General features: G+C 44.3%; 1 protein-coding gene across 1 annotated transcript in view; it reads left to right on the top strand.

Moving 5' to 3' along the window:
- The first annotated feature begins 1449 nt into the window (after nt 1–1449).
- Nucleotides 1450–13945, top strand: part of LOC118965583 (paired mesoderm homeobox protein 1-like) — a 15027-nt gene continuing 2531 nt past the window's right edge. Inside the window, exons 1-4 of the mRNA XM_036986724.1 lie at nt 1450–1696; nt 9576–9748; nt 11820–11989; nt 13312–13945. The exon at nt 13312–13945 is cut by the window's right edge and continues 2531 nt beyond it. Coding sequence (XP_036842619.1) covers nt 1450–1696; nt 9576–9748; nt 11820–11989; nt 13312–13444 — 723 coding nt within the window. The 3' untranslated portion in view covers nt 13445–13945. The remainder of the gene's footprint in view (nt 1697–9575; nt 9749–11819; nt 11990–13311) is intronic.

Below are 13945 nucleotides of genomic sequence, written 5' to 3' on the forward strand. Positions count from 1 at the left end.
TGAAGGGGGTGGGGTGCTTCACACACGAGGACACGGACTGTCAGAGTCAGCGCAGAAAGCATTGCCACGTAATTGCAGACTCCTTTTTAGGGCGATCAGTTTACCCCAGGGTCTTCAAATGGTGATTTATTTCCCCCTCTCAGCCGCCCTGTGCGTGACACTCACTTCGGCCTGTTCCCTTCCCGTTACCAGACGCTCGCTCCGCCTCGCAGGGTCCTGGGCGTTGAGCGATAGATTTTACTCAAAACGCGCGAATGTGAGACCTCATCGTTCCTTTTTACCCCAGCTCATAGTCATACCGCGGTCTGGACTCAGAGGCGAGGAGAGGATACACTTTTACCCCAGCTCAGTCATACCGCGGTCTGGACTCACAGGCGAGGAGAAACGTTTACCCCAGCTCAGTCATACCGCGGTCTGGACTCACAGGCGAGGAGAAACGTTTACCCCAGCTCAGTCATACCGCGGTCTGGACTCACAGGCGAGGAGAAACGTTTACCCCAGCTCAGTCATACCGCGGTCTGGACTCACAGGCGAGGAGAAACGTTTACCCCAGCTCAGTCATACCGCGGTCTGGACTCACAGGCGAGGAGAAACGTTTACCCCAGCTCAGTCATACCGCGGTCTGGACTCACAGGCGAGGAGAAACGTTTACCCCAGCTCAGTCATACCGCGGTCTGGACTCACAGGGGAGGAGAGGAGAAACGTTTAGCCCAGCTCAGTCATACCGCGGTCTGGACTCACAGGCGAGGAGAAACGTTTAGCTCAGCTCAGTCATACCGCGAGGAGAGGAGAAACGTTTAGCCCAGCTCAGTCACACCGCGGTCTGGACGGTCTGGACTCAGAGGAGAGGAGAAACGTTTACCCCAGCTCAGTCATACCGCGGTCTGGACGGTCTGGACTCAGAGGCAGGAGAGGAGAAACGTTTAGCCCAGCTCAGTCATTCCGCGGTCTGGACTCACAGGCGAGGAGAGGAGAAACGTTTACCCCAGCTCAGTCACACCGCGGTCTGGACTCAGAGGAGAGGAGAAACGTTTACCCCAGCTCAGTCATACCGCCGTCTGGACGGTCTGGACTCAGAGGCGAGGAGAGGAGAAACGTGCTATAGCCTACTACTCTTTGTGTTTAAAAATCCGGGGAATATCCAGGAAGAAGCCAAATGTTTTCGTGTTGTATATGTTTCGGGGTTTTATTTGACGAGGTGAGGGGCCTCTTATCGAGTGGAATCGAACAGAGGACCATAGATCTGGCTTAAAGTGGAGTGATTTGGATCTGTAAAACCAACGGCTTTCCAACCAAATTCATACAAAACGAGCCCTGTCTTGAGTTGAAACCAGCGCTGTTATGGGTTTGGAGTTATTCTTGATATTTTTCTGTGCGTCGAGTATAAATTAGCTAGGTAGGTTTGTTATACGCTAATCGGTGTTTTGACGTCTGTATTGAGTCAGCGTCATGACTTCTGGCTATGCGCATGTAATGGACAGACAAGACTCACTGACGAGCCGCCTGGAGAGCCCGATATCAGCCAAACTGGAAACACTGCAGGCCAAGAAAAACTTCTCTGTCAGCCACCTGTTGGATCTGGAGGAGGTGCGGGAGATGGTAGGGGTTCAGGCCAATGAGAGCGCCGGGGATGCGGGAAGGAGCGTGGTGGAGTCCCCGGGGCTGACCAGCGGCAGCGATACGACGCAGCAGGAGAGTAAGTTAGTAGAAAGGGGAATGGTGTGGCCTTCCTCCGGTGTAGAATAACTGTAATACGCTGTGATATCAGATAGAGAAAATTGTCACGTTAGTGAACACACGTCCGTGAAACAACACCAATGTTTTCTTCATGCGTTCATGCGTTCTTCATGCGTTCATAACCTTTCCTGTGTAACCTGGGAAGGGGTGGAGGCGCATAAAGCTACTCATAGCGCACAACGAACATGTGCTTTTATTCTTCTTCTTTATTTATAGAGCCTCTATACTCCTTTAGATTGCTCAATCACAACCCTTTTTATAGAGCCTCTATACAATAGCTTCGGGAAATAGGGGTGCTGAGGGTGATGAAAAATCCCCCTGGATAAAAATATATATATATGTAAAAAATATAAATTATACAGTACCAGTCAAAAGTTTGGACACACCTACTCATTCAAGGGTTTTTCTTTATTTTTTACTATTTTCTACATTGTAGAATAATGGCGAAGACATCAAAACTATGAAATAACACATATGGAATCATGTAGTAACCAAAAAAGTGTTAAACAAATCCAAATATATTTTATTTTTAAGATTCTTCAAATGAGCCACCCTGATGACAGCTTTGCACACTCTTGGCATTCTCTCAACCAGCTTCATGTAGTCACCTGGAATTAATTTCAATTAACAGGTGTGCCTTGTTAAAATGTAATATGTGGAATTTATTTTCTTCTTAATGCTTTTGAGCCAATCAGTTGTGTTGTGACAAGGTAGGGATGGTATACAGAAGATGGCTCTATTTGGCAAGAACAGCTCAAATATACAAAGAGAAACAACAGTCCAGGTCATTCAATGCTGAAAAGCCATCAAGCGCTATGATGAAACTGGCTCTCGTGAGGACCGCCACAGGAAAGGAAGACCCAGAGTTACCTCTGCTGCAGAGGATAAGTTCATTAGAGATACCAGCCTCAGAAACTGCATCCCACATAAATGCTTCACAGAGTTCAAGTAACAGACACATCTCAACATCAACTGTTCATAGGAGACTGCGTGAATCAGGCCTTCATGGTCAAATTGCTGCAAAGCAAACACTACTAAAGGACACCAATAATAAGAAGAGACTTGCTTGGGCCAAGAAACACGAGCAATGGCCATTAGACCGGTGGAAATCTGTCCTTTTGACTGATGAGTCCAAATTTTTGATTGTTGGTTCCAATCGCTGTGTCTTTGTGAGACAGGGAGAGGAGGGGAGGGGGAGGTGTGATGAGGTGTGATGATGTGGGGGTGCTTTGCTGGTGACACTGTCTGTGAATTATTTAGAATTCAAGGCACACTTAACCAGCATGGCTACCACAGCATTCTGCAGCGATACGCCATCCCATCTGGTTTGCATTAAGTGGGACTATCATTTGTTTTTCAACAGGACAGTGACCCAACAGACCTCCAGGCTGTGTAAGGGCTATTTGACCAAGAAGGAGTGATGGAGTGATGCATCAGATGACCTGGCCTCCACAATCACCCAACCTCAACCCAATTGAGATGGTTTGGGATGAGTTGGACCGCAGAGTGATGGAAAAGCAGCCAACAAGTGCTCAGCATATGTGGGAACTCCTTCAAGACTGTTGGAAAAGCATTCTAGGTGAAGCTGGTTAAGAGAATGCAAAGAGTGTGCAAAGCTGTCATCAAGGCAAAGGGTGGCTACTTTGAAGAATCTAAAATATATTTTGATTTGTTTAACAGTTTTTTGGTTACTACAATGTAGAAAATAGTTTAAAAAAATAAAGAAAAACCCTTGAATGACTAGGTGTGTCCAAACTTTTGACTGGTACTGTACCTATGGACTGGGCCTTTAATCGTACTGTATTAGTGGACTGGGCCTTTAATCGTACTGTACATATGGACTGGGCCTTTAATCGTACTGTATTAGTGGACTGGGCCTTTAATCGTACTGTACCTATGGACTGGGCCTTTAATCATACTGTATTAGTGGACTGGGCCTTTAATCATACTGTACCTATGGACTGGGCCTTTAATCGTACTGTACATATGGACTGGGCCTTTAATCATACTGTATTAGTGGACTGGGCCTTTAATCGTACTGTACCTATGGACTGGGCCTTTAATCGTCCTGTATTAGTGGACTGGGCCTTTAATCGTACTGTACCTATGGACTGGGCCTTTAATCGTACTGTATTAGTGGACTGACCTTTAATCGTACTGTACCTATGGACTGGGCCTTTAATCGTACTGTATTAGTGGACTGGGCCTTTAATCGTACTGTACCTATGGACTGGGCCTTTAATCGTACTGTATTAGTGGACTGATAAAGCAGTCTGCTGTGCCAGCGCTGACCAAAAAACATTTGTCCAAACTACTTCCCCAGTGGCTATGTTATATATACCAGGGATCATCAACTAGATTCAGCTGGGAGCTGATTCTTTCTAGAAAGGATGGCCTTAATTACAAGTAATTTGTAGACTGCAAATTGAAAGCAAGAAGCCCAAACATATATAATGTTTGACTAAAACATAATCATTTCAAACCTTGCTTACATTTGTATACGATCACTTCGTGTCGCTCTACTTAGAAACATATTTCTTAAATGTAAATCACTTGGAGCTGATTTCCTGATGTTTTTTTTACAGACTTTTATGTCCAACAATGAAAATTCCACACCAAGAAAAGTTGGGGTGCTTCAGAGCAAATCTGCATTTATATACAATTTAAAAACTCTAAAATTCTATCTGGAGAACAACAAAAACAAGGCAAAATGACCCCAGCCATTATCACCTTGGTTGCTGTAGCTCGGTGGATCTACAACACATTATCTATACAATTAGCCGCTACAACACATAGCGTATTAGTTATACAATTAGCCAGTACAAACACATAGCCTATTAGCTATCCAATTAGCGCGCTACAACACATAGCCTATTAGTTATACAATTAGCCACTACAAACACATAGCCTATTAGCTATCCAATTAGCCGCTACAAACACATAGCCTATTAGTTATACAATTAGCCGCTACAAACACATAGCCTATTAGTTATACAATTAGCCGCTACAAACACATAGCCTATTAGCTATACAATTAGCCCCTACAAACACATTGCCTATTAGCTATACAATTAGCCCCTACAAACACATAGCCTATTAGCTATACAATTAGCCCCTACAAACACATAGCCTATTAGCTAACTGCCTGTTCAGGGGCACAACGACAGATTTGTACCTTGTCAGCTCGGGGGTTTGAACTTGCAACTTTCCGGTTACTAGTCCAACGCTCTAACCACTAGGCTACAGCAGCGAGGCTACATACAGACACCGTTTAGTCAGGCTGATTGAAGTAGTATGTACATGTAGATATGATAATTGAGTGATTGTCAGGGACAACAGGAAAACTGCTGATGCACAACCAAGTTTCTGAATTGCACCCTGCGTATTTTTCCAACTGTCAACAGTAAATTGCGACTCCTGACTGAGTTGTTATTGAATATTTTAGGAGGTTCGGACCTCGGTGTACTCATACCAGTGGAACGACCACAGTAGCTAATACCTGTTACTGTGACGTCATCACCCAGCTGTGCAGTAGGTCTGTTGGCGTGTCGCCCTCAATTGTTGGTCTTTACTTGTAAAAACATCATTAGCAGAAAATAAGTTGTTTTCTTTAAATAAGGACAACCGTGTAAAGTTAATGTGTTATGCCGGCTTTTTAGAAAGAATGCTTTTAGGCTTACGTTTCAGGACCAGGCTTGGCCTAACTCTGTGTCACACATCAAATGTGTTATGTTTATTACATAAACAACAACAGACTTCTCACTACACGTGTAGGCCGACAATTAAGCTTTAGTGAGTACTGTAATAAATGTGAGAATCCCACTGTCTCATAAAGACACAGAGGAGAATATTCTAGGCCTATATTTTAGACCAACAAAATCAAGTGGAATCCATTTTAAAATGTGTGAGCTTAAAAATGTATAATAAAACCATTTATGAAGGTGAGTTTTTTTTATATATATATTTTATATTCCTAAATTAATGCTTCAAAAAGTAGCATATTATTTTAGTAAACACCAATAATCAATGCAAACCTAAAAAAGCTAGCCCTTGTAACTCTAAAGCAGGCTATAAATGAGCTCTTACAGGAGTCAATTCTGGACGCAATCTAGTGTAAACATGCAGCTCTATGTTTGTTTACGTCGTTCAGAAATGAATGTTGACAGGCCTCTTAAATGAATCATGTGAGTGTTTCTTCAGAGGCCGGCTGGATGAATGAGGCTGATTATTTAAAATCTCTATTTATTTAAATGTTTTATTGAACCTTTAATTAACTAGTCAGTTAAGGACAAATTTCTTATTTACAATGACGGCCTACCAAAAGGCAAAAGGCCTCCTGCGGGGACGGGGGCCTGGGATTTAAAAAATACAAAATTAATGAAATAAAAATATAGGACAAAACACACATTACGATAAGAGAGACGACACAACACTACATAAAGAGAGACCTAAGACAACAACATAGCATGGCAGCAACACATGACAACACAAAATGGTAGCAGACGGCCCATGGCAAGGTGGCAACACAACATGACAACAACATGGTAGCAACACAACATGACAACAACATGGTAGCAGCACAAAACATGGTACAAACATTATTGGGCACAGACAACAGCACAAAGGTCAAGAAGGTAGAGACAACAATACATCACACGAAGCAGCCACAACTGTCAGTAAGAGTGTCAATGATTGAGTCTTTGAATGAAGAGATGGAGATAAAACTGTTTTTTAAAGTGTTTGTTGCAGCTCGTTCCAGTCTCCAGCTGCATTCATATGAATGTATTTCCACCAGCAGGACATGGTGCCATTAGATTGCACACAAATTCATGTCCAGGGGTCAAACTTAGGAGTTTTATTCGTTGACCAATGATGTTATTTCAATACTCTGACTGGTTGGATGTAGGCCGAACTAGTGAGAGCTCTGTTATTTCAATACTCTGACTGGTTGGATGTAAGCCGAACTAGTGAGAGCTCTGTTATTTCAATACTCTGACTGGTTGGATGTAAGCCAAACTAGTGAGAGCTCTGTTATTGCTGTTTCCTCTTATTAAGTGTCAATTCTCAGAGAGAGAATCCCAAGTCTCTGTTCGATAGCTTATATGTGTAGCCGGGTCTGTAGAGGCTCTGTAGTCGGGTCTGTAATGGCTGTGTAGTCTGGTCTGTAGGGGCTCCGTAGCCAGATCTGTAGCCGGGTCTGTAGAGGCTCTGTAGTCGGGTCTGTAATGGCTGTGTAGTCTGGTCTGTAGGGGCTCCGTAGCCAGATCTGTAGCCGGCTCTGTAGAGGCTCTGTAGTCGGGTCTGTAATGGCTGTGTAGTCTGGTCTGTAGGGGCTCCGTAGCCAGATCTGTAGCCGGCTCTGTAGAGGCTCTGTAGCATGGTCTGTAGCGGGGTCTGGTCTGTGTCCCTGAGGCTTTATGGTTTAATTAGTGATTGATGAGGAGGAGAAGTGTGTCGGAGGAATGAGTGTCTCCTCTGACAGGAGGGTTCTCTAGTAACAGAGCATCAAGAGACAGACGGCCCACAGACTGGGACCATTGGGAGTAAAACTTAGTAGATCTACGCAGAAACCTTTTGTAAACACAAATAATATTTAAAATAACACTTTTTTTACACATTTTGTTAGATGACAGCCTTATTGTAAAATACCCCATAATGATAAAGCAAAAACAGGTTTTTGTTGCTAAGTTATATATATTTTTTAACGAAATATCACATTTATATAAGAATTCAGACCCTTTGCACAGTACTTTGTTGAAGCACCTTTGGCAGTGATTACAGCCTCGAGTCTTCTTTGGTATGACGCTACAAGCTTGGCACACCTGTATTTGGGGAGTTTCTCCCATTCTTCTCTGCAGAACCTCTCAAGCTCTGCCAGGTTGGATGGGGAGCGTCGCTGCACAGCTATTTTGAGGTCTCTCCAAAGATGTTCGATCGGGTTCAAGTCTAGGCTCTGGCTGGGCCACTCAAGGACATTCAGAGACTCCTGCGTTGTCTTGGCTGTGTGCTTAGGGTTGTTGTCCTGTTGGAAGGTCAACCTTCGCCCCAATCTGAGGTCCTGAGCGCTCTGGAGCAGGTTTTCATCAAGGATCTCTCTATAGCTGGCTCAGTTCATCTTTCCCTCGATCCTGACTAGTCTCCCAGTCCCTGAAAAACATCCCCACAGCATGATGCTGCCACCACCATGATTCCCTGTAGGGATTGTGCCAGGTTTCCTCCAGATGTGACGCTTGGCATTCAGGCCAAAGAGATCAATCTTGGTTTCATCAGACCAGAGAATCTTGTTTCTCATGGTCTGAGAGTCTTTAGGTGCCTTTGGCAAACTCCAAGCGGGCTGTCATGTGCCTTTTACTGAGGAGTGGCTTCTGTCTGGCCACTCTACCATAAAGGCCTGATTGGTGGAGTGCTGCAGAGATGGTTGTCATTCTGGAAGGTTCACCCGTCTATACAGAGGAACTCTGGGTCTCTGTCAGAGTGACCATCGGGATCTTGGTCACCTTCCTGACCAAGGCCCTTCTCCCCCGATTGCTCAGCTTGTCTGGGCGGCCAGCTCTAGGAAGAGTCTTCCAAACTTCTTCCATTTAAGAATGATGGAGGCCACTGTGTTCTTGGGGACCTTCAATGCTGCAGACATTTTTTGGTACCATTCCCCAGATCTGTGCCTCGACACAATCCTGTCTCGGAGCTCTACGGACAATTCCTTCCACCTCATGGCTTGGTTTTTGCCCTGACATGCACTGTCAAATACCTTATACAGACAGGTGTATGCCTTTCCAAATCATGTCCAATCAATTGAATTTACCACAGGTGGACTCCAATCAAGTTGTAGAAACATCTCAAGGATGATCAATGGAAACAGGATGCACCATAGCATTGGGTCTGAATTCTATGTAAATAAGGTATTTCTGTTTTTACTTTGAATGCATTTGCTAAGATTTCAAAAAAACTGTTTTCACTTTATGGGGTATTATGATGTCATTATGGGGTATTATGATGTCATTATGGGGTATTGAGATGTCATCATGGGGTATTGTGATGTCATTATGGGGTATTGTGATGTCATTATGGGGTATTGAGATGTCATCATGGGGTATTGTGATGTCATCATGGGGTATTGTGATGTCATTATGGGGTATTGTGATGTCATTATGGGGTATTGTGATGTCATTATGGGGTATTGTGATGTCATTATGGGGTATTGTGATGTCATTATGGGGTATTGTGATGTCATTATGGGGTATTGTGTGTAGATTGAGTTAAAAATAATAATTTTAGAATAAAGCTGTAACGTAACAAAATGTGGGAAAAAAGGGATCGGAATGTTTTCCGAAGCCACTGTATATTGTTAATAACCTAAATCGTAGGCTAGCCTAAAGTTTGCCCCTAATAATCAAACGATATGTGACATTTTGAATGTTCAAGATGCACATCTTTCATTTCAATGTGCCGACCACTGATCAGAAATACACTAACTGGCTAGTTGAGGTTTAGGGTTTTAAATGGTCAAATAACATGTTTCTCAAGTTCCATTATAACAATATATGTGTTATAATCTTGAATGTTTATTTCTCGTGGATGATTATGACTGTGTATTATCACATAAAGGTTCAGGATCTGAAAGCAGAAATTATAATAATATCGAAACTAATTGAAGCAAAAGGCAATCCAAAAGTCTAGAACAAAAACACAATCCACAGTCAACAGTTGGTTATATGTAGCAGGGCTGTAATCAGGATGTATTTGAATCTGTTCTGTACTGTACTGCTCTCAATGTGTATAGGGCTACATTTACATATACCTGTTTGTCAGTGTTCATATTGATGTGTGTTTCTCTCTAGATGAGCATGTGAGTTCTGAGGAGAAGAAGAGGAAGCATCGTCGTAACAGAACAACCTTCAACAGCAGTCAGCTGCAGGCACTAGAGAGAGTGTTTGAGAGGACACACTACCCTGACGCCTTCGTACGGGAGGACCTGGCACGCAGGGTTAACCTCATTGAGACACGGGTACAGGTGAGAGTCAGGGTTAACCTCACTGAGGTATGGGGTACAGGTGAGAGTCAGGGTTAACTTCCCTGAGGTACGGATACAGGTGAGAGTCAGGGTTAACCTCACTGAGGTATGGGGTACAGGTGAGAGTCAGGGTTAATCTCACTGAGGTATGGGGTACAGGTGAGAGTCAGGGTTAACCTCACTGAGGTACGGATACAGGTGAGAGTCAGGGTTAACCTCACTGAGGTATGGGGTACAGGTGAGAGTCAGGGTTATTCTTACTGAGGTATGGGGTACAGATGAGAGTCAGGGTTAACCTCACTGAGACACGGGTACAGGTGAGAGTCAGGGTTAACCTCACTGAGGTATGGGGTACAGGTGAGAGTCAGGGTTAACCTCACTGAAGTACGGGTACAGAGGAGAGTCAGGGTTAACCTCACTGAGACACGGGTACAGGTGAGAGTCAGGGTTAACCTCACTGAGGTGTGGGGTAAGAGAGGACTGGCCATCCCACATATGCTCTCTCTAATTCTCTCTTTCTTTCTCTCTCTCGGAGGACCTGAGCCCTAGGACCATGCCCCAGGAATACCTGACATGATGACTCCTTGCTGTCCCCAGTCCACCTGACTGTGCTGCTGCTCCAGTTTCAACTATTCTGCCTTATTATTATTCGACCATGCTGGTCATTTATGAACATTTGAACATCTTGACCATGTTTTGTTATAATCTCCACCCGGCACAGCCAGAAGAGGACTGGCCACCCCACATAGCCTGGTTCCTCTCTAGGTTTCTTCCTAGGTTTTGGCCTTTCTAGGGAGTTTTTCCTAGCCACCGTGCTTCTTCACCTGCATTGCTTGCTGTTTGGGGTTTTAGGCTGGGTTTCTGTACAGCACTTTGAGATATCAGCTGATGTACGAAGGGCTATATAAAATAAATTTGATTTGAAATTTGATTTGATTTGGGTACAGGTGAGAGTCAGGGTTAACCTCACTGAGGTGCGGATACAGGTGAGAGTCAGTGTTAACCTCACTGAAGTATGTGGTACAGATGAGAGTCAGGGTTAACCTCACTGAGGGACAGGTACAGGTCAGAGTCAGGGTTAACCTCACTGAGGGACAGGTACAGGTGAGAGTCAGGGTTAAACTCACTGAGGGACAGGTGAGAGTCAGGGTTAACCTCACTGAGGGACATGTACAGGTGAGAGTCAGGGTTAACCTCACTGAGGGACAGGTGGGCGTCAGCCTGGATTGGCTATGTGCAGCGACTCGGTTCCACTGAAATCCTTCAAAGCGAATGTAGAATAGAATAGAAAATAGTAGAACACAATAGAATGTTCTTCTCTTCTCTGACCTCACCTACAATCTTTATCTTGATAGCAACAGAATGCAAATAGTATAATCTGATTTACCTGTCCTCTCCCTCTCTGTAACGATGTTCACCTGCTCTCTCTCTCTCTCTCTCTAACGATGTTCACCTGTCCTCTCCCTCTAACGATGTTCACCTGCCCTCTCTCTCTCACTAACGATGTTTACCTGTCCTCTCTCTGTCTCTCTCTCTATGTTCACCTGTCCCCCCCTTCTCTCTCTCTCTCTCTAACGATTTTCACCTGTCCTCTCTTTCTCTCTCTAACAATGTTTCACCTGTCATCTCGCTCTCTCTCTAACAATGTTCAGCTGTTCTGCTCTCTCTCACTAACAATGTTTACCTGTCCTCTCTCTCTCTCTCTCTCTCTCTCACTAAGGATGTTCACATGTCCTCTCTCTTTCTCTCTAACAATGCTTCACCTGTCCTCTCTCTCTCACACACTAACGATGTTCACCTGCTCTCTCTCTCTCGATGTTCACCTGTCCTCTCTCTCTCTCTCTCTCTCTCTCTAACGATGTTCACCTGTCCTGTCTCTTTCTCTCTAACAATGTTCCACCTGTCGTCTCTCTCTAACGATGTTCTCCTGTCCTCTCTCTCTAATGATGTTCTCCTGTCCTCTCTCTCTCTAATGATGTTCTGTTGTCCTCTCTCTCTCTCTCTCTCTCTAATGATGTTCTCCTGTCTTCTCTCTCTCTCTAATGATGTTCTCCTGTCCCCTCTCTCCCAGGTGTGGTTTCAGAACAGGAGGGCTAAGTTCCGTCGTAACGAGCGTGCTATGCTAGCCAGTAAAAATTCCTCCATGATGAAGTCCTACTCTCGTGACCTCACAGCAGTGGAGCAGCCAATCGCACCTCGACCCAACGACTACCTGTCCTGGGGCTCCTCTTCACCCTACAGGTAAGGACAGGTAACTGTCTCAGCTCTTTTGATTTGGGTTTTAAACCATACTGTACTGTATGTCAGATACAGGCTGGGATTTAATAAAAAAATGCAGTACTTTGTTGAAGCACCTTTGGCAGCGATTACAGCCTAGAGTCTTCTTTGGTATGACGCTACAAGTTTGGCACGTCTGTATTTGGGGAGTTTCTCCCATTCTTCTCTGCAGATCCTCTCAAGCTCTGCCAGGTTGGATGGGGAGGGTCTCTGCACAGCTATTTTCAGGTCTCTCCAGAGAGATTTGATTGGGTTCAAGTCCGCGCTCTGGCTGGCTCAAAGACGTTCATCTTTTCCTCGATCCTGACTGGTCTCCCAGTCCCTGCTTCTGAAAAACATCCCCACAGCATGATGCTGCCACCACCATGATTCCCTCTAGGGATGGTGCCAGGTTTCCTCCAGACTTGACGCTTGGCATTCAGGCCAAAGAGTTCAATCTTAGTTTCATCAGACCAGAGAATCTTGTTTCTCATTGTTTGAGAGTCAGTGGTGGGTTAGTGGTTAGAGTTAGGGTTAGTGGTTAGGGTTAGGGTTAGTGGTTAGGGTTTAGGGTTAGAGTTTAGGGTTTAGGGTTAGTGGTTAGAGTTTAGGGTTTAGGGTTAGTGGTTAGAGTTTAGGGTTTAGAGTTAGTAGTTAGGGTTAGGGTTAGTGGTTAGGGTTTAGGGTTAGAGTTTAGGGTTTAGGGTTAGTGGTTAGAGTTTAGGGTTTAGAGTTAGTAGTTAGGGTTAGGGTTAGTGGTTAGGGTTTAGGGTTTAGGGTTAGTGGTTAGGGTTTAGAGTTAGTGGTTAGGGTTAGGGTTAGTGGTTAGGGTTTAGGGTTAGAGTTTAGGGTTTAGGGTTAGTGGTTAGAGTTTAGGGTTTAGAGTTAGTGGTTAGGGTTAGGGTTAGTGGTTAGGGTTTAGGGTTAGTGGTTAGTGGTTAGGGTTAGTGGTTAGGGTTTAGAGTTAGTGGTTAGGGTTAGTGGTTAGGGTTAGGGTTTAGGGTTAATAGATAGTTTAATAATTACTCTATTTTCTCCCTAACTCTCTAGTGCCATGGCAGGGTTAGGGTTAGGGGTTAGGGTTTAGGGGCTATGGGTTAGGGGTTAGGGTTTAGGGTTGAAGGGTTAGGGTTAGGGTTTAGGGTTAATAGATAGTTTAATAATTACTCTATTTTCTCCCTAACTCTCTAGTGCCATGGCAGGGTTAGGGTCAGGGTTAGGGTTAGAGTTAGGGTTAGTGGTTAGGGTTAGGGTTCAGGGTTAACAGATAGTTTAATAATTACTTTATTTTCTCCCTAACTCTCTAGTGCCATGGCAGCGTACCCCCCCACATGTTCTCCCACCACCTCAGCCCAGGGGATGAACATGGCTAACAGCATCGCTAACCTCCGGCTCAAAGCCAAGGAGTACAGCCTCAACCAGGTGCCTACTGTCAACTGATGAAGAGGAGGAAGATAAATGCTTCTCCTAAAGTCTAGAGAGTTCTACAGAGAAATCACGTTTACCAAAGGACGACACAACAAGCAGTTCAAACTGCAGTCTTGGTTTTTAACGGCACGTCACAATGTCAATGAATGTGTTTAGTGTGTTTTTATGTGCGTGATCGTCTACAGAAAACTGGTCCTACACGCCAGAGACATTTGAGAGCATATCCTGTCCAGCTAAGTAGCCACGATGGCCAATGAACCAGAGGGTAACTGACTGTATTCATCATTGTTATACAGTTTTACTATCAACGTTCCTCTCCTCACTCTGGCACCAACAGGATATGTGCCACCTTTGCCTTAGAATTTCAGAATTTCAAACATTTGGGGACTTTTGGGAGACTTGTATTGATATCTAAATTTTTGGGCTGGTTTGAAAACTTTTGGAAAGTTTTTTTTGTTTAATTATTTTGAGAACTCTGGACTTATGATGAATTCTAACCCGAAACAAAGACAC

The sequence above is a fragment of the Oncorhynchus mykiss genome, chromosome 8, assembly GCF_013265735.2.
Source record: "Oncorhynchus mykiss isolate Arlee chromosome 8, USDA_OmykA_1.1, whole genome shotgun sequence".
Classification (NCBI taxonomy): domain Eukaryota; kingdom Metazoa; phylum Chordata; class Actinopteri; order Salmoniformes; family Salmonidae; genus Oncorhynchus; species Oncorhynchus mykiss.